Raw genomic sequence first — 27,647 nt, forward strand, 5'->3', positions numbered from 1 at the left:
TGTTGGGACTCCCACTATACATATGTCAGCTATGCTTGGTGGTATGCTATAGGTCTCTGAGACTATGTTCGGTTTTCTTAATATTTTTCTCTCTCTGTTCCTCAGGCTAGATAATCTTAATTGGCTTATCTTCAAGTTTTGCTAATTCTTTCCTCTGTCAGCTCAAATCTGCTATTGAACCTGCTCATGAATTTTTCATTTCAGTTATTATACTTTTCAACTCTGGAATTTATATATTCTTTTATAATTTCTATCTCTTTTTATTGATATACTTTATTTTGTGAGACTTCATTACCATACTTTAATTTTTTAGATATAATTGGTTGTAGTTCTTTGAATGTATTTATAAGAGCTGATTAAAATCTTCACAAAATAAGTCCAACAACTGGGCCCCCTCAGGGACAGTTTCTATTGACTACTTTTTTCTTCTCTTGTGTATAAACCTACTTTCCTATTTCTTCAGGTGTCCCACACCCTTAAAAAAAAAAAAAAAACAAAAAGCTAGACATTTTAGATAATATAATGATTGATGTGACAATTCTGAAAATCAGAAGCCCTGCCCCAAGTCCCTAAGATTTATTGTTGTTGCTGCTTTTTGTCATCATTGTAGTTGTTGCTGTTTTTTTAGTGACCTTCCTGGACTAATCCTATAAAGTCTGTTACGCTTGTAACCACTGTTGTCTCAGTTAGTTTAGTGGTTAGCTAATGAGTAGTCAGAGATTCCCTTAAATGTTTTGAACAAATAAGCCTTCCAACATTTGCTAAGGAGTTCTGCATGTGTTTTGGGACATGCCCTCAACACTCAACCAATTTAAACTTCTACCTTACCTTTTATTTACTGCTTACCTAACTGTGAGAGATTAGGGCCCTCTCAGGTCTTTCCTGGGCATGCATACCGTCCTGAATATGTGCTCGGCCTTTTAATTTCCTAGGAATATGTCAGAGCTTTTCAAAGTCCCTTATGGATATCTTCTCCTCATATCTTCCTTTTAAGTTTTTGGCCAGGTTCTTATTTGCCCAACTGCTATTGCTCCCTCAGGAGCTGATATATTAACAATTGCCACTGATTATTTTTGACAAAGGCCCTGGGGACAGGGTGTTTCTTGCAGAGCAAGTTCTGAGCTCCAATCTAGCTTTTCTAGGGAACTGCAAGACAGGTCAAATAGGGACAATGCTCTGGGAATGGAACATTTGGAGAAGCTCCAACAAGGCCTGTCCCATCCAGGGGTTGCAATGCTGATGGTTTTTACAAGTACCATGTTTGCAAGACTGTTGGTTTTCAAGGTTCCTGTAGACCTGGAGAGAGGGAGATGTGAGCAGTTCAAGTTACAATGCCACAAACCCTACTTAATGAGATTCAGCAGTTTTTCTTGAATAAACACTTCTCAGATTGTTGGAAGACTTTGGCTAATTTCAAGAGTTTTGAAAAAGTTGACTTTGGCCATCTTTGCCAATGTTTTCATTGCTTTTATGGAGGGGTGGATTTACCCCCACCGAATCTTGAAGGCTTAGCATGAGGAAAGAACTTATATTGCTTTAAGACTTCTGATAAATTCTTTAGTCTATACCTGGCCTTAGGCACACAAAGTTACTTGCGACTATAAATTAAAGGCTCTATAAAAGTTACAGTTTTTTTATTTTCATTTAAATCTGGAAAATTCTGGGTCATCCTATGGACTATTTCCTTACCCACAAGCTTAAAAATTCTATCTTTTTTCTAACTTTTACCTGCACATAGCACAGCTGAAGGATAGCAAAATTAATTAAAGAAGGAAAAAAAAATCTGCTTTTAGAAAGAATAAGAAGTATATGAGAGTGGGAGTTGGAAAACGTTGTCCTCTATTAACCTAGTTGTAACTAAGGCCTATTTCTTTGATAATGTCAGCACAAAAAAAAGAGTACAAGATCCAGAGACAGAGAGGTCCGCATAACCCACTCTCAGTTCCTTTTCTTGCTCAGCAGTATGAACTTGGGCACAGTATGAACTGTGTGCCTCAGTTGTTTCATTTATAAAATAATTTTATAGGCTTTTTTAAAGAAAAAAAAATTTAATGTTTTATTTATTTTTGAAACAGAGAGAGACAGAGCATGAGCAGGGGAGGGGCAGAGAGAGAGGGAGACACAGAATCCGAAGCAGGCTCCAGGCTCCAAGCTGTCAGCACAGAGCCTGACGTGGGGCTGGAACTCACAAACCGCAAGATCATGACCTAAGCCGAAGTCGGACGCTTAACTGACTGAGCCACCCAGGCGCCCCCAAATTTTATAAGTTTTTCTTAAGCTTAAATATACGTCAAAGTGCCTAGAACATGTAATAAACAATTAAAAATCAGTTCCCTTTCTCTCAGCGACATGGAAACATTAAGAATATGCAGGGAATAATAAGATCAAAATATAAAGGTTAAAAATTCTAAACACAGAATTACCTAAGGGCTTAATGATTAGCTTTTTAAGAAGAGACTAAGTTAGGACCAGGATATCCTTTTCTAAAAGCCAAAACACAATATTCATTTTAGGTGCGAAAATGAAGATAATCCAATATATAGTAAAGTACCCAGCAGTTTTTGGCACATGGAATGTGCTCAATAAATGTTACATGAATGCATTGTTTGACTTTAGCAAAAGCTCAGTAAGAAACAGTAAAAAAGTTTTGATACCCCACAAGTTGAACTTCATTTATCTAGAAAATTGACTCATATGAAACACCTAAAGCTACGCTAAATAAAATAAGATTCAAATTACATTTTTTAAAGAGTAAGCTTCCCACCCTTCTTTTTCTGACTGTTTTCTCTTACGTAAGAGATGACTTAAGCCATGCTGGCCAAAAGTGTTTTCAGAAAAATAAAAAAAGTCAGACATAGGTACTTGGTATTTTGGGCCATTTTGGACTCAGTGATATCTCAAACTTGCTAATTGCCAATTGTCTCAAGCCCTGCTAGCTTTTGTCTAACCAACTCCACGGCAGTTTTCTTATGGCCTTTGTGTTTTCTATAAAGACCCAATTTTATGTCCCACTGGTCACCATTAACTCTAGCAGCAAATTCTCCATCTGTTTACCATCCCGATCTAAACACCTCAACAGAAAGGAAAGTCTCATTGCTACCTTCCTGACATTTGAACTTTAAAGAAAACATACCAGTGATCAAGAGACAACTGTGTCCGATGAATGTAAAACAGCAAATAATAGCTAATACGTGTCGGGCATCTACCACACCAGGCGACGTCCTTGATACAAGTTACATGATGTTGTCCTTATACTATTTCTATGAGTGAGGTAGGTGCTATTTTGATTCCCACTCTTTTGGGTGAAAAACTTGCCCAAAGTTAAGAAACCTGTTCAAAGTCACAGAGCTATGTAGCTGGACAGAGAGCCGAGATTTAAGAGACACTGGAGAGAAACTCTTAACCTCAAATCCCATCCGCATTAACTCCGAAAACACAAACTGCAGCTCTGAGGCACAGTGACTATCTTGCACGCCTGTTCTCTTACAACGAAGACGTCGCAGACCCATTTGTCTTCTCTTGTTGTGTCCTGTTCAGCTTTGAGGACCAGAGGGTCATCTAATCAGCTGCCCCCACTCCAATCCAGCCGGCTTCCCACACTGCCAGGGGTGCCGCAGAAGGAAAAGAGGGGCGGGGGTGCTGGGGAAAGCGAGAGAGACAAAAAGGGCTGGATCAAAAAATATACGAACAAACGATGAGAGAAATCTGTCGTGGGAAACAAGAAACATCAGGTGATAAAAACAGATAAACAAGTTTGACCAAAGGTAAGAAAAGGAAACTGCTCTTCCCATTAGAGAATATAACATCCTCTACACAGTTACATACACCCCCAAGTTTTCACAGAAAACTTGCCTGTACACAGCATGTATCACTGCACAGACTTAACCATTATGTAATATTGAAAAGTTAGTCAGGAAGTCTTGTAGAAGCCAAAATGCAACATTATTTTTCATCTTCAGACTACATGGTATGGGCTGTGCCGTTGATACGAAGTTACTTATCAACCAGTTTTTAAACTTGGCAGCTCTTTCTTATCTCTCTCTTGGTTAAGACAAGTTTCTTTGTATCATTTAAAGTTCAAAGACATGAGGCAGCAGAAAGAGCCACCTTTTTGCCAAGTGTTCTTATGACTTGGAAGCAACGGACATTTGTCCGTGACCCTGTCTGATTTTTGGCACACAGCAGATAAGCTCTGAGAAACACACACCCGCTGTTACATGGGGAAGAAAGGACAGACATCAAAGCACCATTTACTTTATTTTTAGATACTATATCAAGGCTATTCAGTTTTCTTAAGAAGATCTAATAGGAAAAAAAAAAAAAGATGAGAGCATCCCTCTCATGCTCGTGCAATACCTTGTCCTAAATAGGTTCTGGTTCATTTTTTTGCAGTCTTCAGCCATTAGAACATATTCACCCCCCTTGGTTCCTTTTGGTTTGATCGCCAGGGACAGCTCCTTGGAAACACTTGGCTAGGACACTTGCAATGCACGCAAGACAGACAAATCAGCATAATTTTTAAGTTACTTGCCACTTCCAGGAATGTTAATTTAAGCAATAGCTATACGTCTTCCCTTCCCAAGATGTTAACCACTGCCATCAAAGAGATCTGGGTCACTTTCCTGGCTTTGGGGCACTCTGTTTCCTTCAACGCCACAGGAGGCAAACCAAGAAAGCTAGACAGAGGCACGCACCAGAAAAATAATTCTCAAGTAATGGGTTCCTCTAAGAATGTCTTCTTAATTTTAAAGCTTTGAAGAAAAAAGAAAAAACCAAAAACTGGCCTTCACCAAGGCCATAGAAGATAAACTTTCCATTTTCTCAAGGCTGCCCCTATCAATAGCCATGTTTCTAGGACGGACCCGTGCGCTGAAGAAGAAACTGATGAAGAACTTCAGGCGGGCAATTCAGAGTCACGAAGACCAACGACACGTACAGATGGAGCTAAGCTTTTGAAATATCTGCGAAGCAGGAATATTCTAGAGAGGCAGAAAGGACAGACCCGACTGGGATATCTACTGATAACCAGGGCTGGCACCAGGACAGGCGGTGTGCCTGGTCCCTGGTCATCAAACTGACGACAGAGGGAACCCCAGCCCTTTTTGATCCTCCCGCCTCTCCCATCCTGGTGGGATGCCACCACTCGGCCAGCAGAGTGGCCTCTGGCCTACAGCAGGGGTCCTAGACACCCAGGGAGGGCCTGGAGTGTCTGCCATTTAATTCCTGTGGGGTGTTGGGACAGATTGTCTGACTTCTCCAAGTCTTGTAAAATAGTGATGATAAAGCTTGCCTTGACTAATTCCCAAGGCCATCGTGAGGGTCAAATACAACAGCAGACATCAAAGTGTACTGCAAAGGTATAAGAGCTAGAAGATACAGGACCTAGAAGATGGGCTTCCTAGAAATTACACAAACCTTGGGTAAACGAAGAAGAGCGCAAGTTACAGCCCAAATCTACTCCTTCATACGATAAACCTCTGCCCCACCCATACGCCATCTAGCCAAAGAGACCCCCAAGAACTGGGAAACTGAGAATGCTCGGCTGAGACCACCCCGTCACACGCAGTGCAGGCTTCTGGCCAGAGCTCAGGCACACCGGGGGGTGAGGGCAGCAGCTAGCTCTTGCGCTGCCCAGCCTCGCCATTCCTTCTTCTGGAAAAGTGCTCCCTACCCTCCAGAACCCCTCTGTCCTCCCCGTCTCCCACCTGGTGCTGTAGTGGAGGCTGCCCCTCCAAGGCTACAGCTAACAGGGGGTGAGGCTGGGGTTGCATGTGATCACAGTGGGGCCAGACAAAAGGCTGTAAGAGAAGAAGAGCAAAGGGGCAGCTTCTCCCAGTAGACACCGGGGGATTTGAGGCGCGGGTGCAATTTGCAGCCTATTATCTACTAAGTGGAAGAAGTTGGTTTGAGCAGAGGAAGTAAACTCTCAGGGGGACAGAAGCCCTGGACCTCTAAGTGCTGCAACACCCTAGTTCCAATGCTTGTATACTCTCCACCTCGCCTCTACCCCCAACACACAGCCGGCCCTTCCCAGGGATCAATGAACTGGCTAGGGAACCCCTAAGGAAGTATAAGCCAGGTTTTGTAACACAATTAGGATGAATGTCTCAACACTAAATGCATAGTAATTTCCATAACAAGCTAGATTCATGGTCTACTCAAACTGGCATCCTATTTATGGTAAGCACACCAAGGGATGTTTGCAGGAGGCCATGGTTGTCCTAAAAACCTCAACCTCAAATGGCTTTCAAAGAATCCCAGCTTGCCACTGTGGCCATTACGGTTCTGTGAACTTACGTTCACCTCTCCTGCATCTATTTGTATTTTCAGTCTTTACCCACTCTTAAAGATAATCCATTCGAAATATGCAGTCTATGCTGTGAAGTAATACTTTTTTTTTTTTTTAATTGTTTTTTGAGAGAGAGAGGGAGAGAGAATGAGCAGGGGAGGGGCAGAGAGAGAGAGAGGGAGGGAGAGAATTCCAAGCAGGCTCCACGTTGACAGCACGGAGCCTGATGCAGGGACGAACTATGAGATCATGACCTGAGGCCAAATCAAGAGTCAGAGGCTTAACTGAGCCACCTAGGTGCCCTGAAGCAAAACTTATTTGGTATATTTGTTACAATAGAAATAAATTCAGGGGCACCTGGGTGGCTCAGTTGGTTAAGTGTCCGACCTCAGCTCCGGTCATGATCTCACAGTTTGTGAGTTGGAGCCCTGCACCGGGCTCTGTGCTGACAGCTTGGAACCTAAAGCCTGCTTCTGATTCTGTGTCTCCCTCTTTCTCTCTCTGCTCCCCCACCACTCATGCTCTGTCTGTCTCTCTCTCTCTCAAAAATAAACATTAAAAATTTTTTCTTAAAAAAGAAATAAATTCATAGTATAAGTAGAAAGAATAAACAGTGAAATAAAGCTAAAAATAGAAAAATGAGAAAAAAATGAAAAACACTGAGTTCACACTAGGATACATACAATATAAAAAGATTGAAAAGAAATATTTCCAAAATTGTTATTTCTCAGTGGCAAGATGATAGATAAATTATTTCCTTCTTTATATTTTTCTGCATCGCTCAAGTTTCCATACTGGGAACTGGGTAAAGTTTCCATACAGCACTGGGTCTGTATTACTGTTCTAATAATATTCTACTATTAAAATATACAGTATAGTATAGCATAGTATAGTGCAGTATAGTCTAATCTATACTATTCTATACTGATAAAGCAGAGCCTCACCAAATGTCTTAGACTCTTGCAGAGAAATTAGCTCTGCCTAGAGACCTCGGCCAGCTTGGATCCTCGGCGTTTCAGAGGCAGATGACAAAACAGGCATCAGAACATGCAGATCTGACCACTCCAGCAGGCAGCCCATTCCACTTTAGCAACAGTCATACCTGGAAAGGCAAGGTATACCTAGAAAGGCAGATGTTTAAAAGGCACAGATAAAGGACCTCTGAACAAAAAGGCTGGGAGTCCTCAGTGGCATGCCTCTGCTCTCAGAGGCACTGGGCAGGGGAGGGCTCTGGAGCCTCAGGCCAAGGTGCCCAGCACTGAGGAGCTGGTGGTGGTGATGCAGGCAGAACGCATGTGGATTCTCTCCAGCTGATGGCATGTACTGGGGGTTCAATACGTCTTTACATAAAAAGGATAGTGGACAGAATAATCACAAGATACGTAGGTGGCCGAGAAGGTACCACGAGCTCGCACACTCACAGGGGAGAGGCTCGGAGGGAAGGTTGCCTGGAGGAGCCAGGGGCTGAGGTTAAGAGACAGGCAGGCATTTGCCAGGCAGAGAACGTGAAGATGAGCAGGCAGGAGAGTCCAGGCAGACCCAAAGTCACGGGCATTCAAACAGAGATATGTTGTATAACCCCAATAACCCTGAGTATTTTAGCGAGTAGTATGAGTGCAGAGTGAAATAAAGGCAGAAATAGAAAAATGAGAAAAATTGAAGAATACTGGAATTCATTTGTGGTCTATACAAATGGCTTAGCTTTGTGGAAACTAACTTTGAACCAGGCCTTGAAGAAAGGGGTAGGATTTGGATAGAAGTGTAAAAGGAGGACAAAGGGCAGTGTAGCAAAGACTGCAGGAGAAAATGGCACGTGAGACATGCATCCTTCAGTGAATGTTTACCGAATGCCTACTCTGTCCCAGGTCTGGGACTAACATCTTGGGGTGCAAAGGGGAGCTTAGGAGAAAGAGCTGTCCTCCCCACTGTAGAGATGAGGAAATTGAGGCTTTACAAAGAAGATGCAATTTGTCCAAGGACATAGAGCCAATAAATAGCATAAATCTAGTTTTAGGTATGTTTTATTACAACACTTTAGAAAATACTGATAAGTTGTTTGTGTCTTAACATCATGGTAAAAGCCTAGAGGATATGGGAAAAACCCATGTGCTGTGCCCCCCTTTTCTGCTATTCAAATAAAAAATTATGTTTTCTTTAGGTAAATACAGAGTAGTGGAAGTACTAGATCATATGGTATTTTTTTATTTTTTTAATGTTTATTTATTTTTTGAGAGAGACAGAGTGCAGTGGGGGAGGGGAAGAGAGAAAGGGAGACCCAGAATCCAAAGCAGGCTCCAGGCTCTGAGCTGTCAGCACAGAGCTCAATGCAGGGCTCAAACACAGGCATCATGACCTGAGCCAAAGTTGGAGGCTTAGCCGACTGGGCCACCCAGGTGCCCCTCATATGGTAATTCTACTTTTAATTTTTTGAGGGACCTCCATACTGTTCTCCACAGTGGCTATACCAGTTTGCATTCCCACCAACAGTGCATGAGGGTTCCTTTTTGTGTACATCCTCACCAATACTTGTTATTTCTTGTCTTTTTGATTTTAGTCATTCTGACAGTTCTGAGGTGACATGTCATTGTGGTTTTGATTTGCATTTCCCTGATGATGAGTGATGGTGAGCATCTTTTCATGTGTCTATTGGCCATCTGGATGTCTTCTTTGGGAAAATGCCTATTCAGGTCTCCTGCCCATTTTTTAATCAAATTATTTGTTTTCCTGATGTCGTGTTGTATAAGTTCTCTCTATATTTTGGATATTAACCCCTTATTGAACATATTATTTGCAAATATATTTTTCCATTCAGTGAGTGGCCTTTTCATTCGGTTGACGGTTTCCTTCACTGTGCAGAAGCTCTTTATTTTGATGCAGTCAAAACTTTTTTTAAAAGCTTTTTATTTTGACATGCTTTTGTTTCCCTTGCCTTAGGTGACCTATCTAGAAAAAGGTTGCTATGGCCATCCCTATATTTATTATAGCATTATTTGTGGCAGCCAAGATATGGAATCAACCCAAGTGTCCATCAACAGATGAATGGATAAAGAAGATGTGATTATGTGTGTGCGTGTGTGTGTGTGTGTGTGTGTATGTAAAATGCGTGTGTATACATACATACACAATGGAATATTACTTGGCCATAAAAACGATGAAATCTTGCTATTTGCAACAACATGGATGGACCTAGAGGGTATTATACTAAGTGAAATAGACAAAGAAAGACAAATACCGTATGATCTCACTTACATGTGGAATATAAACAAAACCAAGCAAAACAAACAGCAGAAAAGACCCATAAATACAGAGAACAAACTGACGGTTGCCAGAGGAGAAGAGGTGGGGTGAAGGGGAGTGGGAGATCCAGGTTTCAGTTACAGAATGAGCAGGTCATGGGAATAAAAGGTAGGGTATGGGGAGAACAGCCAATGGTATCATAGTATTGCAGGGTGTGTGACACAGCAGCTACACTCGTGGTGGGCACAGCACACATAACACACAGAGTGGCTGAAAGACTATGTTGCACACCTAAAACTAACGTAACATTAGGTGACAACCATACTCAAATAAAAATTGTGAACATTTCTTACTTTCCTTTTATGAAAACTCTTTTCTGCCCTGGAGCATAAATGTGTGAGAGTTAAAAGTTCTTATCAATACCCCAAATCTTTCGGAACAATTACTAGCGGGACAGTATCAGGCTCAGCTTGACTGCACAACTGACAACCGACTAAGTCCACCCGCTTCAGAGTGTGCTCAGATAGGGCAGATCCAGTGGCCGTCTGAGAAAAGGTCGGTGGAACCGCCACCAAAAAAAGCCTCGTAAAGACAAAACCAGCCTCAGGATTTGTGTGGAAAACGTTAAACATGCTCCATGCTGGGGAACTCAGAGACTCCCGTGCTGCTGACGGCCTGCAGAAGACTATTCAGTAAAAGACAAATCTCCCAAGAAGCGGAGCTTAATTATTCAGAGATGGTCTAAAACCAGGGCTGGAATTGTGCCCCACCTCCTACCAAGTACAGTACAGGTTCCTGCCCTGTGAATAAGCTCTTCTGAAAGTAAGGAAGCTTTCAGCCCACAAGCTAGATTTCCAAACACAAACATGCATACATGTAAACAGTGTTGACAAAAAACCAAAAAATCTGCTTACAGTTTTCTTCTGACATTAACCATGTGCCTTTAGGTAAAGGAGGAAAAAAGTTTTATTTATTTATGCGTTTTAGGGTCACTGAAAAAAAAGTCATTTGGGTCTATAGCAATTCTTCCTTTACCACATACTTCACACTATTATTATTATTTTTTTTCAAATAAGAGGTATTTCTTGTGGGCTTATTAAAAAGTTACAAGACTCGAATCAGAAATAACATTAATATAAATTGTCTCTACCATTAATTACAAAAACTACTTTTGCCTTTTAAAGTTGATTTTTTTTAATCCTTTAATTAGAACATGGTTCTAAAGCCTGCATTCTGACAATGCTTTCAAATCTATTTCTGTATTCTATTTGGAGAGACAAAGAGGATCGTATTGTTTGTGATCATCATGCTGCCTCTCATAAAAGGCTCATTAATGTATTTGGAATGTCTAAGGTAGGCAGGCAGGCCGGCCTGTGATTCTTACCTCCCCCCCAAAAGCAATCCATCCTCTACCGTGCAAAAGCTGGCACGATTCATGCTGTGGGGAAAGAACAAATACAATTCTTCTTAAAATGCTTTTGAACGTGTGTTTTCTGGAGATAAAGGTGAATAATTTTATTTCAAAACTTGTCTACAGCTGAAAAAGTGATGTGGCATCTACCTTGATCTGGGGGCTTTTTAATCAGGGGGCTGAATGAGGGATGCTTTCAGCCTAAGCTAACCCAAATCAATTTAGTGGTCCTGAGATCATTTCTGTCCTTCCTTTCTTCCCTCACACAACATTAGGGTTTTCCAATGTTTTGACATCTCCTTGGAGATGGTCCAGCCACAGGGTGCAGCCACACAAACAATCCACACAGACTTCTATACTTGGTGAATCGGTTCCCAGCCCACCTTTCACATTAGGGTCTATCCCAACCTAGTAGAGCTGACAAGTGCACAAAACTTAGACTAGAGAAAAATATTAAGAATATGACTTAAACATTTATTTTTAGGGCAGCAAAGAGAGATAGAAACTTATACCAAATTCTAAAAGATAGAGATGTTAATGGTCTCTTACAGTAACTAAAACTGTGAATAGGCTAGAACCTACAGGCCTTTTTGGAGAAACACTGAAGACCAACCCAAACTACAAGAAATGCTTGTCTTGTTTGCATGGGAGGCAGTTCTGTCCCTGGCAGCCTATGAAAGTCAAGGCCCTAAGCCTTACTACCTCACAAGTATCCTTTCCAAGTTTCAGTTTTTGTTTCTCTGGGAATTTTGACTTCTCCAGAGGAATTAAAAAGCAAGAGGCCTAAATAGTCCTTTTTAATATATCCTTCAACCTATAACACAGTGTTATTGTAGACAACTTGATAAACAACATGAACTAAATGGCAAGAAAAAAGTGTCATCCCAAGGACCAGTGGCTTTGCATTTGCCTCATGGGTAAATCTCTAAAGTTCTATTCATCTGTTGGCTAATGAGCTTGTGTTCCAGTGACAGAGTAAGTTCCTCCGATCCCAGAAATTTCCTAAAACTGAGTACAAACGGCTTCCACCAAATATTCTTGAAAAATCTTCTATAATCTTTGTTTTCTTAATTAAGGGCCCAATTTCACTGGCGCTAAGGTGCTCACTCCAAGGAGGATATAGTCTCCTCGTCTCACATGCATAGCTTACCGTAGCGGATTTCTCATCTGCTAGAAAAAACCCACAAATATGTGTCTGTGAAGATGGGCCTCATACCCTGGACTTACACGCACACCCCTGAGGATACAAATTCTGGCCCAAGAAAAGAGAGCTAAACCTGGGGCTGGCCATTCCTACTCCTCTCTACCCATTCCCAAGGGCTGTCTCAGTACAGGGGTTCGAAGTGGTGTCCACAGACCGACAGCATCAGCATCACCTGGGAACTTGTTTGAAATGCACATTCTCAGGCCTCTCCCGGGAGCCACCGAATCAGAAACCCTGGCGGTGGGGCCCAGTTCCCCAGATGACCTACGCCCTCAAGTTTGAGTGGCAATGTTGCACTGCAGGAACTGCGAAACCACCAATGTTTGTACGCTCAAAGCCTGCAGGTGGCACTAAAGGCCGGCCGGACAGGCAGGAACAGGAAGCTCAAGTAGTGGTAAAGAACAAGCCAGCCAGACAACGCAGCTCCTGAGCAGCTGGCTCAGCCCTCTCCAATGAGTTCATAGGCCACAGGACATCTCAGCTTTGAACGGGAAGCAGACTGAACTTCTCACAGTCCAGCAGTAAACACATCAAACCTAAAATTTTCAGGGATATGGGGCGCCTGGGTGGCTCAGTCGGTTGAGCATCCGACTTCGGCGCAGGTCATGATCTCATGGTCTGTGGGTTCGAACCCCGCATCGGGCTCTGTGCTGACAGCTCAGAGCCTGGAGTCTGCTTTGGATTCCGTGTTTACCTCTCTCTCTCTGTGCTCCTCCCTCTCATACTTTGTCTCTGTCTCTCTCTCAAAAATAGGTAAAACATTACATTTTTTTTTTTTAATTTTCAGGGATGCAATAGTTAATGAAGGTTTTTGTGGGTTTTTTTTAAATGTTTATTTATTTTTGAGACAGAGAGAGACAGAGCATGAATGGGGGAGGGTCAGAGAGAGAGGAGACACAGAATCTGAAGCAAGCTCCAGGCTCTGAGCTGTCAGCACAGAGCCCGACGCAGGGCTCGAACTCACAGACCGTGAGATCATGACCTGAGCCGAAGTCGGAAACTTAATCGACTGAGCCACCCAGGCACCCCAGGTTTTTGTGTTTAATACGATGAGGATATATGCATTTTCAAGAATGAAAATATCAATACCAATTAAACAGAACAAAATAAGAAACTCAAATTATCAGCAGCCGTTGTGTGTATCCAAATAATGCACTTGATTGTGAAAGAATTGGAGTTCCTACCCTTAAAATCTCACTGAATTGATGTGACAAAAACAAGAAGATTTTTCTAATGTAAAACATGTATACGAGTAGGCCTTTGCTAGATTCTATCAAAACCCTGAAATTTGCTTTAACGGTTTTAGTATATATACATCTCTGGGCACCTGGGTAGCTCAGCTGTTTAAGTGTCGGACTCTTGATTTTGGCTCAGGTCCCGATCTCAGGGTCGCAAGATGGAGCCCCATGTTGAGCTTGGGATTCTCTCTCTCTCCCTTTCTCTCTCTGCCTTTCTCTCTCTCTCTCTCTCTCTCTCTCTCTCAAATACAAAATTTTTAAAAAACTGCCTATACAAATCTCTGGTGAAGATATGAAGCAATGGGAACTCCTGGGTACACACGCCAGGGAAATGAGTGCCTCTTTCTACCAAAAGCCTCATAAAAGAATGTTCTTAGAAGTGTAATTCATGGGGTGCCTGGGTGGCTCAGTCAGTTAAGCATCTGGCTCTCGGGTTTCGGCTCAGGTCATGACCTCAAGGTTGGTGAGTTTGAGCCCCGCATTGGGCTCTGTGCCGACAGTGCAGAGCCTGCTTGGAATTCTCTCTCTCTCCCTCTCTGTCTGCCCCTCCCCCTCTCTCTCGCTTGCTCCCAAAATAAATAAATAAGCTTAAAAAAAAAAAGTGCAATTCACAATAGTTACCAAGTGGAAACAATCCAAATGTCCACCCACGGCAGAGGAAATAAACAGTATGGATATTCATACAATAAAATATACACAACAATGAAAACACAAATCGACCAATAAACCAAACCACTGCTACACATAATATGGATGAATCTCAAGAAATACTGCTGAGTGAAAGAAGCCAGACCTATAGGAGTACACACTTACCCAAACAGGCAAAACAAATCTCTAGTGACAAAGGTCAGCACTGACCCGAGGCTATCTAGCAGCAAGCATGAGCTTGCTGAAAAAGTTCTACATCTTGACTTGGGGGATGATTACAGGGGTGTACACATACGTGTACATAATGAAAATACATGAGTGTATTTGCTGAATTGCACACTTAAATTTGTATACCGTATTGTGTGTAATAACTATAAAGGGAGAAAAAGTGAAACATACACACAAAAATATTCTTGACACACTGTCAGGTAAGAATTTTCAATATTCATCATGAAAGTCTAGATTGCTAGATACCTATAACATCATCAGACCATTATTTGTTGTAAAAACACTGCATTTGCTGAGCTAAACCTAAAAATTAAACACAGTGAACCAAGGATTCTCCTTATTTCCAATGTTATGCCATCATATCAATGTATCAACCTACAAGAGGGCCAAACTTGACGGGCTTGCATTCCCTAGTCCCAAACGCCTTTGATTCTGACACTTCCTGGAGCCCATCGCGTGCGGTATCTCACTATTTCTCCAATCCTCTGCAGACCCCGGATGGCCCCTCACCACCTAGGGGGAGGCTGAAAAAGGGCCTGGCTCCATCACTTCATTAACTACCCACCTGACTTTCTTTGAAGACTTGTCCTAACCCCTACCATCATCTGGGCCTTGTTAGAAAGGTGCACAGCGTCTGAGGCCTTTCCGGGCTCACTGGATCCTATCCAGCAGGAACCCAGGGCTGGGCCAGCTGCCGAGTGGGGAGAGAGAGGGGGACAGCAAACTGCCCCCCGAAACAGACACTTCCGGGCCCCACAGCGTGCCGCGAGACCCTGAGCCCGCGTCATTCTCCACAGGCCTGGGCCGCTCCTTGCAGCCCACCGCAGCGGGAGAAATAACGCTCGGCCCGTTAATGCGCTTTCGGCGTTGGGTTGCAAACCCCGCAGTCAGCTGTAAGGAGTGACCAAGAGCGGGTGCGACGCGTCGGAGAGAGAATCTGGTCCCACACCTGGGGCCCGGGGACGCGCAGCGCCCGTGCCCGCGGCGCCCGGGCTCCGCGCGGGAGTGGGACCCGCTGGGGTGCGCCCGCAGGGCCGCGAGCGCCGAGAGCCGACGTGGGGCGCGCCCCGCCGCCCCAGGTGGAAGTCCGGCCGCGCGCCGCCGCCGCCGCCGCCGGACCGCGCGGGCGGAGGGCCGGGCGAGGCGCGCCGCCGCTCGGGGCGGGCGTATTTACCTGGAAGCAGGAACACGTGCTGCCGGGCGCGAGCCCGGTCCCCGCCGTCCATGCCGTCCCTGCCGCCCGCCTTCTTCGCGGGGCGCGAGCAGGCCTCACCCGCGGAGCGCGGGACCTGCCCGGAGCCGGCGGAAGATGGCGGGGGAAGGGTGTATCCCCGCTAGCGCGGCGCGCGGAGGGGCCGGCGGAGCCCGGGAGGCGGCCCGCGGGACGAATTAACTTTCGTTTCCGCAGCCAGCCGGCCGCGCCTGTGAACGTTTTTAAATTTAGCGCCAGGCCGAGGCGACCCGAGTGGTGGCGCGTCGCCCGCCGTTAGGGGAAGGGTCGCGGCCTCTCCCCTCCGCTGCGCGGCCAGTGGTAGGTCCTCACCGAGGGCGCGGAGTGACGCGGCGCGCGGGGCGGCCACCCTGGGACGCGGCGGCGGGCGGGGGAGCCGCGGCCCGCGAAGTGGTGGCGCGGCCGGCGGCGGAAGGAGTCCCAGGTGGGAGAGCGAGCGAGGCCGCCCCCCCCTTGGGAGCGGGGGTGGGGGGGCCGGGACGGATGAGGCCGCCGCACCCGGAGGGTTGGGGAGCGCGAACACCAAGCGTGGAGGAAAAAGCCTGCAGCAGATCCGTGTTAAGGACAACTGCCATCAGATTTTAATCCGGATGTCATTCTTGTTAGTATATCTTGTTTGTCGGTTGCATTCTGCGTTGGAATTAAGGTCACAGTATTTTGTGCTTTGTGGATTCATAATGCATTGTAAGTAGTCTTCGAATTGGGCTTAGCTCTCACCACTAAAAAGAGGTGCTCAAAATACGAATTTGTTATTTGGGGAGAATCTTTGTAATGAGTTAAAAATGTAAGACATTTTAAAAGGGATATTTAAGGGGCACCCGGGTGGCTCAGTCCTTAAGCGGGGGACTCAGTTTCCGCTCGGGTCATGATCTTAGGGTTCGTAAGTTCGCCCTGCATGCACTGGCAGTGTGGAGCCTGCTTGGGATTCTCTCTCCCTCTCTCTGCACAACCCCCCCCCCCCCCGCCACACTCTGTCTCTAAACAAAGTAAAAAAAAGTTGTGTGTGTGTGTTTTTTTCTTAATCAAAGCGATGTTTAAAAGTTAAGTTCATGAAATTTGGTGATTTAAACTTTGAAAAATAAAATTTTAATTGAAAAAGTGGTACCTGGTACAGGGTTTCTTAAAAGAAAATAATAAATACTTCTCTTACACTTTAAAGAAAAATCTGTCTGCCTCCTACCCCAGATCCCCAATCTCCATCCCCATGGGCAACTACTGTTAACAGTTTCTTGTCTGTTCTTCCAAAAATTTTCCATGCACGTACAAGTCCATGTCTTTTTGCACGAATGGAAGAATAATATTTTACATAGCTTAATGCACTTCACTTTTCTTGAAGATAGTTAACTTTGGCAGAACTCCATCTATCTCAGCCTTCTGAAAGGAGTTTTAATTTCAGTCCAATTTCCCATGGGGAGTGGTGGTGGCAAATGCAGCTGAAATTGACTGGAGGACACACCCTTCTGCCTCAGGAGGGACATCCAGATGCCAACGCTGGGACAGGCAGCAGATTAGTATTGCTCTGATCTCTTCCCTCCCCCAAGATTATACTAGGGGAAAAGCGTGTGTAGGTTAAATTCCCAGGCACACCATAATCGCTATTAACAGCTACAAGAGAAACGTTACCCACAGTTCCCTTGCTCTGACATACAGAATTGTTTTCATTCTCTGATCCTTTCCAGCCATTGGCTGTATGAATATGTATTTATCAGGAGGTAGTTTGCACAGAGTAAAGACAATTTTGTCTGCATTTCTCCCTTAACATTGTATAAACATGTTTCCCATGGCATCCAGAGTATTGTTAAAGGAGGCATTATTTCATACTGCTAATGTACCAAGGTTACTTAGCCATTCCCTAGTGTGCAATATTTAGGTTATTTCAAACTGTTATTATAAATAATGCTACAGTGCATACTATATATACATGGACTTTGTGGCAGTTCAAAGCAATGGACTAGATGCTCATATGATGAACTACATGTACACACAGCAACATGGATGCTTCATATCAAGAGAAAAAAAAAGATGCAGGACTAATAGAATACCAAGTAGATAAATCAAAAACCCACATAAGGGGCACCTGGGCGGCTCAGTGGGTTAAGCGTTCGACTTCGGCTCAGGTCATGATCTCGCCGTTGGTGAGTTTGAGCCCCGCGTGGGGCTCTGTGCTGACAGCTTGGAGCCTAGAGCCTGCTTCAGATTCTGTGTCTCCAGTCTCTCTCCCTGCCTCTCCCCCGCTCATGCTTTCTGCTCTCTGGCTCTCTCAAAAACAAACATTAAAAAATAAAACCCACTTAAAACATTGTGTCTTTTCAAAGGATACATGCAGTTTTAAGACCATGGATGGAACGCATAAGGAATGGCATCTTCAAAATGGAGGGTAATGGGATAAGGGACAAGTAAAGAATGAGGGGGCAAGAAAAGTCAAATAAGAGAGGAGCCAGGGCACACATGGGCGACTGTCACTATGTTTTATGAATGAGAGTATAATTTACTTTCTGGCATTTCGGTCCAGGGATAAAAACATTTTTTAAAAAATCTGTTCCAACAAACATTTCTAAACGATTTCCTTTATCCACTTAAAATGTTTAATTTGAGTACCTTCTTAGAAGGGGTACCAGTGGTGATATAGGAAACTGACTCCAGATTCCTATTGTCCTCAGGATAAATAAAGTCCAAGATACTAAGCTTTGAACAGAGGGACCTTGAGATCTTGTCCTCTTGCCCCTCCAACCATACTTCCCACTGCCTCCCTCCCTGTCCACAGTCTAGCCACAAGGAACTGCCCTTGTCACATCGAGCACTTGACACTGTGTTCCCACTGCACGGACACCCTGCTCTCCATTAGCCACATTCCTTCACTTTCTCTCTCTCCACCACCGCTTGGTCAACTTTTACTCACCCACCAGGTCTTATTTAGGCAATTCCTTCTCTACAGCACTCGTCTTGCTGCCCCCCAACACCCTCCCCAAGAATGAGCGAGATGCCTCCAGTCTTCCCAGGTGCATCACTAGGTAGGGGAGCCCAAGCCTCCACCAGTTCCTTGAGGAAGGACAGCATCTAGTTATTCACCACTTAATCCTCAAAAAATAACAATGGCTTTCTTTTAGTACTAGCTGTGACAGCACCGTACTAAACATTTAACTCGGATGATCTCTTTCCATCCTCCTGCAGCCTTAAGGGGAAGTATTAGTGGGATCCCCACATTGTACAGAGGAAGAATGTAAATTTAGAGAGATAACTAATTGCTCAGCATGCCCAACCAGCAAGTGACCGAGCAGGAATACCAACCCATAGATGGCTCTTCACCCTTCCTCCCTCCTGCCCTGGTGTCCAATGTCTAGGACGAAGCTTATGGGCACACCATGTGCTTAGCATATATCTTTTGAATAAATATGTATGTAAATAGGCAGTTATGGTAACAGTGTGGCTTCTGGTATTTCTAAGTTTTACAAACAAGAACACACGGATTTTCCATATACCAAAAAATATTCCAGAAATTAATTTTTATACTAGTCATGCTAACATGCAAAAAGTCAAGCAGGTCATTCTCCAAAGAATAAGAAAGAAACAGCAAGTAGAGAATTCAATAGAGAATCACAGAAGCTCTTCTAAATGCCAAAAGCAAGAGATGTTCATTTTCTAGTTTAAAAAAAAAAAAAAAAAAGGAACTGGGAGGAAGACGTTCAGAATCAAATGACCTCTAGCAATGCTTAGTGGTGACCAGAGCAGAAAATCCTTGAGCTAAGGCGCAGAGAAACAATTTCTTTCTCTTAGAGATTATTAAAAACTTATGAGAATGCTTCTTTCAAAACAAAATGCAAATGAAAATTCACATCTATCATCACTTTTACCATAAGAAAAGATTGTTGCCTTGTTTTTGTCTTGTTGCCAAGTGTTCATCTAGTGACAACAGAGAAGACAACATTGAGCATAAGCTGGGGAGGAGAAAAGGATCAGCTCTCAAAAGAGCCAATTGTTTACAAAGGGGACCAATGAGTAGTAGTGAACCATCCTTTCTGGGGAGAATGTTTCCTTTATGTGCACTCTCTTATCCAACCCAACCTAAAATTGGATTATACTTGTTGCAGACGGGCAGTGTGGCACGTGTAAACTAGTGAGATCTGCCAGTTCTAGAAGAAAAATGACTGAAGCTATTAGGAAAGGAAGAAGAACCACCCTTGACATTGAGAAGCTGGCCTGGGGCTCACAGCTGGACCGTGTGACTCTGCCAGGAGACAAAAACAATTTCCCAGAATACCAGCCTCACACAAGCCTGCCCTGAAACCAGAAGAAAATGAGACAAAGCCAGACCACTTCATGGTTTTGGCCAAGCACAGACAAAAACAGGTCACTGTGCCACCCACAAAATGCCACACACCTCCCCTCTCTTAGACCAAATGAGTGACTGCTACTTCTTTACCATGTACAGCTTTATCCTCATTCCAGTTTTCCCTTCCTGTAGATGAGATTCAATTAAGACCCTCAATCACAGAATTGCCCCACTTTCCAACAGCACCCAATCTGGAGGCCATGTCTGCTTCCTTAGTCTCTCCCCCGGGGTCACATAACTGAAGCTTCCTTCTAACACTGTCTTACTAAGACCCATGATTTCCCATGGCATGTATTCACCCTCCCTGCAACAAGTGACAAGTTGAACTTGTTCAACTACAGGTGTGCTTCTGGTAGTCTTTGGCTGAAGCTTGTTGGCATTATGCTTACACATTCCAGTCCGGGTGTGCATGTAGAGTTATAAACATCATATATATTTACATAAAATCAAGGTAGCAAGAAATCTCAGGCAACTCAAACTCCAAAATATACTTTTGTGCCTGAACTATCTGTAAAGATAGGCTACCATGATCACATGAATCAGATAACTAGATAATTACATAGTTTGCTGCGTGACTGATGAGGCAATTATCATACACTTCAGAAAATTTTAATAAGTTGATGTCTTCATTACTCATTTAATTTACTCTCATATAATACTAATGTTTCAACAGTACGATGCTTTTGAGATGTGTGTTTTTAAGCCATGAATTACCTAGCAAGTCAATAAATTGAGAAATGTTTCAAATATCGGCTACTTTTCATTTAAATATTTATGTTCAGGGGCGCCTGGGTGGCGCAGTCGGTTAAGCGTCCGACTTCAGCCAGGTCACGATCTCGCGGTCCGTGAGTTCGAGCCCCGCGTCGGGCTCTGGGCTGATGGCTCAGAGCCTGGAGCCTGTTTCCGATTCTGTGTCTCCCTCTCTCTCTGCCCCTCCCCCGTTCATGCTCTGTCTCTCTCTGTCCCAAAAATAAATAAACGTTGAAAAAAAAAATTAAAAAAAAAATATTTATGTTCAAAAGCAGGATACAAACTTGTACAGAAAGTATGGTCACAACTAAGAAGAATAACAGAAATAAAAGACTGGTGGCTAAAATCTAACCAGAGTTGTTCTTTCATTCTTTCTTTCTTTGGTGTATTTTCTAAATGGTGCAGTTAATATTTTAATTTGATAATATTTTTTTTAATTTTTATTTTGTTTTTAGAGAGAGGGGTGGGGAGACGGGCAGTGGGAGAGAGAGACAATCCCGAGCAGGCTTTACACTAGTGTAGAGCCCAACACGGAGCTGGATCTCAGAGCCAAGAGATCATGACCTGAGCTGATAGCAAGAGTCGGGCGCTCAACCTACTGAGCCACACAGGCGGCAAATAACATAGATACAAACAATTATAAGAGAATACCATGAAAAATTATATGCCAACAAACTGGGCAATCTGGAAGAAATGGACAAATTCTTAGAAACTTACACACTACCAAAATTGAAACAGGAAGAGATGGGAAATTTGAACAGATCCATAACCAGCAAGGAAATTGAATCAGGTATCAAAAATCTACAAACAAACAGGACTCTTCGGCCAGATGGCTTCCCAGGGGAGTTCTTCCAGACATTTAAAGAAGAATTAATACCTATTCTTCTCAAACTATGACGAAAAGTAGAATGCAAAGAAAGTTTTCAAACTCATTCCATGAAGCCAGCATGACCGTGATTCCAAAACCAGACAAAGACCCCACTAAAAAGGAGAACTACAGGCCAATATCCCTGATGAAGCTGCATGAAAAAATTCTCAACAAGATACTAGCAAATCCGATTCCACAGTACATTAAAAGAATTATTCACCATGATCAAGTGGGATTTATGCCTGGGCTGCAGGGCTGGTTCAATATTCACGAATCAATCAATGTGATACACTACATTATAAAAGGAAGGATAAGAACCATCTGATCCTCTCAATAGATGCAGAAAAAGCACTTGACAAAATACAGCATCCTTTCTTGATAAAAACACTCAAGAAAGTAGGGATAGAAGGAACATATCTCAACATCACGAAGGCCATGTCCTCAACGGGGAAAAACTGAGAGCTTTCCCCCTCTGATCAGGAACATGACAAAGATGTCCACTCTCACCACTATTATTCAACATAGTACTGGAAGTCCTAGTCTCAGCAATCAAACAACCAAAAGAAATAGAAGGCATACAAATCAGCAAAGAAGAAGTCAAACTTTCACTCTTCACAGATGATGTGATGCTGTCCATGGAAAACTGGAAGACTCCCATCAAAAAACTGCTAGAACTGATTGATATGTGAATTCAGCGAAGTTGCAGGATGTAAAATCAATGTACAGATATTGGTTGCATCTGCTTCTTTAATACACCAGTACTGAAGTAGCAGAAAGAGAAATCAAGGAATTGATCCCATTTACAATTGCACCAAAAGCTATAAGATACCTAGGAATAAACCTAACCAAAGAGGTTAAATATCTGTATGCTGAAAACTATAGAAAGCTTATGAAAAAAACTAAAGAAGACACAAAGAAAATGGAAAAACATCCCATGTTTATGGAGTGGAAGAACAAATATTGTTAAAATGTCTATACTATCCAAAGCCATCTACACATTCCATGCAATCCCTATCAATATAACACCAGCATTCTTCACAAAGCTACAACAAACAATTCTAAAATTTGAATGGAACCAGAAAAGACCCAAAGTAATGTTGAAAAAAAAAAAGCCAAAGCTGGAGGCATCACAATTCCAGACACCAATCTGTATTACAAAGCTGTAATCATGAAGACAGTATGATACTGGCACAAAAACAGTCACATAGATCAATGGAACAGAATAGAGAGCCCAGAAAAGGACCCACAAATGTGTGGCCAACTTAATCTTTGACAAAGCAAGAAAGTTTATCCAATGGGAAAAGTCTCTTCAGCAAATGGTGCTGAAGAAAGAAACTGGGCCACTGTCTTATACCATACATAAAAATAAATTCAAAATGGATGAAAGACCTAAATGTGAGATAGGAAACCATCGAAACCCTAGAGGAGAAAAGAGGCAGCAACCTCTTTGGCCTCGGCTGCAGCAACTTATTACTAGAAATATCTCCAGAGGCAAGGGGAAAAAAAAGCAAAAAAGAACTATTGGGACCTCATCAAGATAAAAAGCTTCTGCACAGCAAAGGAAACAATCAACATAGCTAAAAGCAACCAATGGAATGGGAGAAGATATTTGCAAATGTTGTATCACATAAAGGATTAGCATCCAAAATCTATAAAGAATTTATCAAACTCAACATCCCCCCAAAAGTAAATAATCCAGTGAAGAAATGGGCAGAAGGCATGAATTGACACTTTCCCAAAGAAGACATCCAGATGGCTAACAGACGCATGAAAAGCTGCTCAACATCACTCATCATCAGGAAAACACAAATCAAAACCACAATGAGATACAACCACACACCTGTCAAAATGGCTAAAATTAATAACTCAGGAAACAACAGATGTTGGTGAGAATGAGGAGAAAGGGGAACATTTTGAAATGTTGGTGGGAATGCAAACTGATGCAGCCACTCTGGAATGTGATTCCAGAACCTCCAGTATGGAGGTTCCCCCCCAAATTTAAAATAGATCTACACTATGACCCAGCAATTGCACTACTAGGTATTTATCCAAAGGATACAAAAATGCGGGTCTGAAGGGACACATGCACCCCAATGTTTGTAGCAGTGCTATCAACAATAGCCAAAAAATGGAAAGAGCCAAACATCCATTGACTGATGAATGGATAAAGAAGTGGTACACACACACACACACACACACACACACACACACAGGAATAGTACTTGGCGATGAAAAAGAATGAAATCTTGCCATTTGCCACAACGTGGATGGAATTAGAGTGTATTATGCTAAACAAAGTAAGTCAGTCATAGAAAGACAAATATCATATGATTTCACACATGTGGAGTTTAAGAAACAAAACAGCTGAACATAAGGGAAGGGAAGGAAAAATAAGATAAAAACAGAGATGGAGGCAAAGCTTAAGGAACTCTTAAATACACTGGGATGAGCACCGGGTGTTGTATGGAAACCAATTTGTCAATAAATCATATTTAATATATAAAAAGAAGAAACTCTTAAATACAGAGAGCAAACTGAGGGTTGCCAGAGGGGAGGTAGGTGGGGGACAGGCTAAATGGGTGATGGGCATTAAGGAGGGCACTTGTTGGCATGAGCACTGGGTGTCATATGCAAGTGATGAATCACTGGGTTCTACTCGTGAAACCAATACTACACTGTATGTTAACTAACTTGAAATTAAATAAATAATGTACTCTAAAAATATATTATTAATTTCTAGTTTCATTTTACTCTGTGCTTCCTCCTATCTGTTTTTTTTTTTGTAGTTGTTGTTATTTTTAATGGTTATTTATTTTTGAGGAGGGAAAGACGGAGCATGAGCGGGGGGGGGGTGGTGCAGAGAGAGAGGGGGAGACACAGAATGTGAAGCAGGTTCCAGGCTCTGAGCTGTCAGCACAGAGCCCGCCATGGGGCACGAGCTCAGCAACCACAAGATCACGACCTGAGCTGAAGTTGAACACTCAACCGACTAAGCCACCCAGGGCCCCCCCCCCTCCAATCTGTTTAAAGAATAACATTCTTACTCCCTTTTCGTCTCGATTACCTTTACCAATGGTCTCACAATTAAGAGGGTTGAGGATACACGTTCACTGATTACATCAAAGCAGTACATTTCTGCTGCCCTCTGCCTACAAGTAAAATATTCTTCAAAGAGTAATGAGATATTTTAGGAACTCATCCTGTCCGACCATCTGAAAACAGGAACTGCAACTGACAAATATGACTAATGCATCACCAAAGATGAACAATTTTCCTGGTAGTGTGACGTCCACCCGACATTTTGCTCAACAGCAAAAATTAGTAATATTGATTAAAGAGGAACTTCTGCATCTTCTACAGGATATTTAATTTCACATTAAGCTTTCTAATGTTTATTTACTTTTGAAAGAGAGAGAGAGAGAGAGAGCAGGGGAGGGGCAGAGAGAGAGAGGGAGACGCAGAATCCAAAGGAGGCTCCAGGCTCTGAGCTGTCAGCACCCAGCCTGACTAGGGGCTCGAACTCACAAGACCATGAGATCATGACCTGAGCTGAAGTTGGATGCTTAACCAACTGAGCCACCTAAGCATCCCTCACATTAAGCTTTGTAATTACATTGACTATGTAACTTTTCTTAGGTCTTAGAGTCTTCTTCAGAGTCCATGAAATATCCTTAATCCTTTAAGAACTTAGTAAAAAGACTGTCCTTTAAAAGAGCTTATAACTTCTCTATTTTTAGCATAACCATGAAGAAAATTTACGAAAAAAATCATCTAGGTCTCAAGACAGAACAAATGAATGTTGTTAGTTCATAAATATCCCTAATTCTTTAAGAACTTAGTTAAATTAATAAAATGATTATCTTTTAAAAGTGCTTATATATTTTTTCTACGTTTTAGTGTAAATATGAAACACACTAAGAAAAAACCTATCAAGACCTCTAGACAAAACAAATGAATCCCATGTATTTCTTTTTTTATTAAAAAAAATTTTTTAATATTTATTAATTTTTGAGAGAGAGAGAGAGACAGAGTGCAGAGTGTGAGTGGGGCAGGAGCCAAGGGAGAAGGAGACACAGAATCCCAAACAGCCCCAGGCTCTGAGCTGTCAGCACAGAGCCCGATGCCGGGCTCAAACTCATGAGCCATGAGATCATGACCTGAGCTGCAGTTGATGCTTAACCAACTGAGCCACCCAGGTGCCCCTAATCCCATGTATTTCTTATCAAGATCATGCCAAGAGGTGAAGAATTTGTAACCAAGTAAGTACCCCTTGTTCTGGAGTTGGGAAAAAAAAAAAAAAACAGAGACATTTTAAAAGTTTAACATTGATTTAAGATGTGAAAGAATTGCCCTACCCTGAAAGGCTGCAATATTTATTCCACAGCTTTGGCAATATTGACTGAACCGTGACAAGCCTATAATGAAACAGATTCTGTCATCTTTCTTGTAGACAGGAACCATGCAGACATGTTTCCATTTATTTAAAATGTAGCTTAAAATAAAAACAATATTAAGAAGTATGAATAAGATTTGGTGCAATTCTTCTGGCTTTGGAGATAAACACTGAGATAGAAGAAAGCTTTCAAGTTGAGTTTATGTTCAAATTCCTCAAATATCAGTACAGATTGGGAGGAAGAGGGATAGATTTGGGGACAAAAGGAAAAATAATATAGCTTTAAGTTTCTCACAACAGTGTGGTAAATAAATAAGCACAAATTAAGATAATGATTAAAATAAGTGGCCAAATGTGTAGCATCCTTTTGTGAAGTGTTTGGTTATATTTTGTTTTGGAAGGTTTTTTTTTTAAAAAAAAATTTTTTTTTCAATGTTTATTTATTTTTGGGACAGAGAGAGACAGAGCATGAACGGGGGAGGGGCAGAGAGAGAGGGAGACACAGAATCGGAAACAGGCTCCAGGCTCTGAGCCATCAGCCCAGAGCCCGACGCGGGGCTCGAACTCACGGACCGCGAGATCGTGACCTGGCTGAAGTCGGACGCTTAACCGACTGCGCCACCCAGGCGCCCCGGAAGGTTTTTTTTTTTTTTTTTAATGCTTATTTATTTATTTTGAGAAAGAGAGAGAGAGAGAGAGAGAGAATCCCATGCAGGCCCCGTGCTGTCAGCTCAGAGCCTGGCGTGGGGCTCGATCCTACAAACCATGAGATCATGCATGACCTGAGCCAAAACCAAGAGATGGTCACTAAACCTACTGAGCCACCCTGGTGCCCTTGTTTTGGAGTTTTTTGCTATTTATATGAGGTCAATCTATTTGAAGTCTCCTTTTGTTATTTCTAACATCAAATATGTCTTCTGTGAGCCATTTTATAAATGGCATCCATACTGCAATCATGCACAAACCCAAAATGATACTTCTACCATTTCTTCCAGAAATTATTTATTTATTTCACAATCTTCCAGCTTTTTATTTTTTATTTACTTATTTATTTAAAAAAAATTTTTAATCTTTATTTATTTTTGAGAGAGAGGCAGGGTGTGAGCAGGGAAGGAGCAGAGAAAGAAGGACACATGGAATCCGAAGCGGGCTCCAGGCCCCGAGCTGTCAGCACAGAGCCCGACGCGGGGCTCGAACTCACGGATCGCGAGATCATGACCTGAGCCGAAGTCCGACGCCCAACCGACCGAGCTACCCAGGTGACCCAACCATCTCCCAGCTTTTTAAAAATGGAAACTACTTCATATATGATGCTCATAACACTAACCAGATCAAGGTAACTTGTTTTGGAATAAGTACAAAAAGGCATTGGTGATTCCCTTAGATGCCAGGAGTAGTCCCTGCTTCTATGTTGGAAAGTTTGAGGTGAAAGATAAATGAAATGTACCAAGAACATAACCCTCCTACCTGGGTGGCAGAGTCAACTCCTTTATTCCCTGAACTGGGGACCTTTATTCCCTGAACTGGGTGGCTTTATTCCCTGAACTGGATGGCTTCGGAACCCAAATTTCAGGGCCCATCACCTTGATCCGGTTACTTTTCTCCTTAAGTTTTAAGTTGTAAACCACGTGACACTGTAATTTATTTTCTGACCTCCTTTACTATTTCATTTTCCATGTTGGATAAATAAGCGTGTTCAGCAGAGGCACATGTTTTGATGATTTTACCTAGATTAGCTGTATTAAATCTATAAATTATCACCAGAGGCTCATTTCTTATGCTATACTCCTCTGGGATGGATTCTAAGAAGTTAGTGGAGG

General features: G+C 42.7%; 1 protein-coding gene across 4 annotated transcripts in view; it reads right to left on the reverse strand.

Moving 5' to 3' along the window:
- Positions 1 to 15,684, reverse strand: part of RNASEH2B (ribonuclease H2 subunit B) — a 57,783-nt gene extending 42,099 nt beyond the window's left edge. For 2 of the 4 annotated variants that reach the window (XM_045475326.1, XM_045475334.1), the window contains exon 1: positions 15,430 to 15,684. In XM_045475326.1, the coding sequence (XP_045331282.1) occupies positions 15,430 to 15,481 (52 nt within the window). In that variant the 5' untranslated portion in view covers positions 15,482 to 15,684. Of the gene's footprint in view, positions 1 to 14,820; positions 15,133 to 15,429 lie in introns of those variants that run through there. The other 2 variants (XM_045475317.1, XM_045475306.1) reach the window with 2 other exon arrangements.
- Positions 15,685 to 27,647: the final 11,963 nt, after the last annotated feature.

Source organism: Leopardus geoffroyi, chromosome A1, assembly GCF_018350155.1.
Source record: "Leopardus geoffroyi isolate Oge1 chromosome A1, O.geoffroyi_Oge1_pat1.0, whole genome shotgun sequence".
NCBI lineage: Eukaryota > Metazoa > Chordata > Mammalia > Carnivora > Felidae > Leopardus > Leopardus geoffroyi.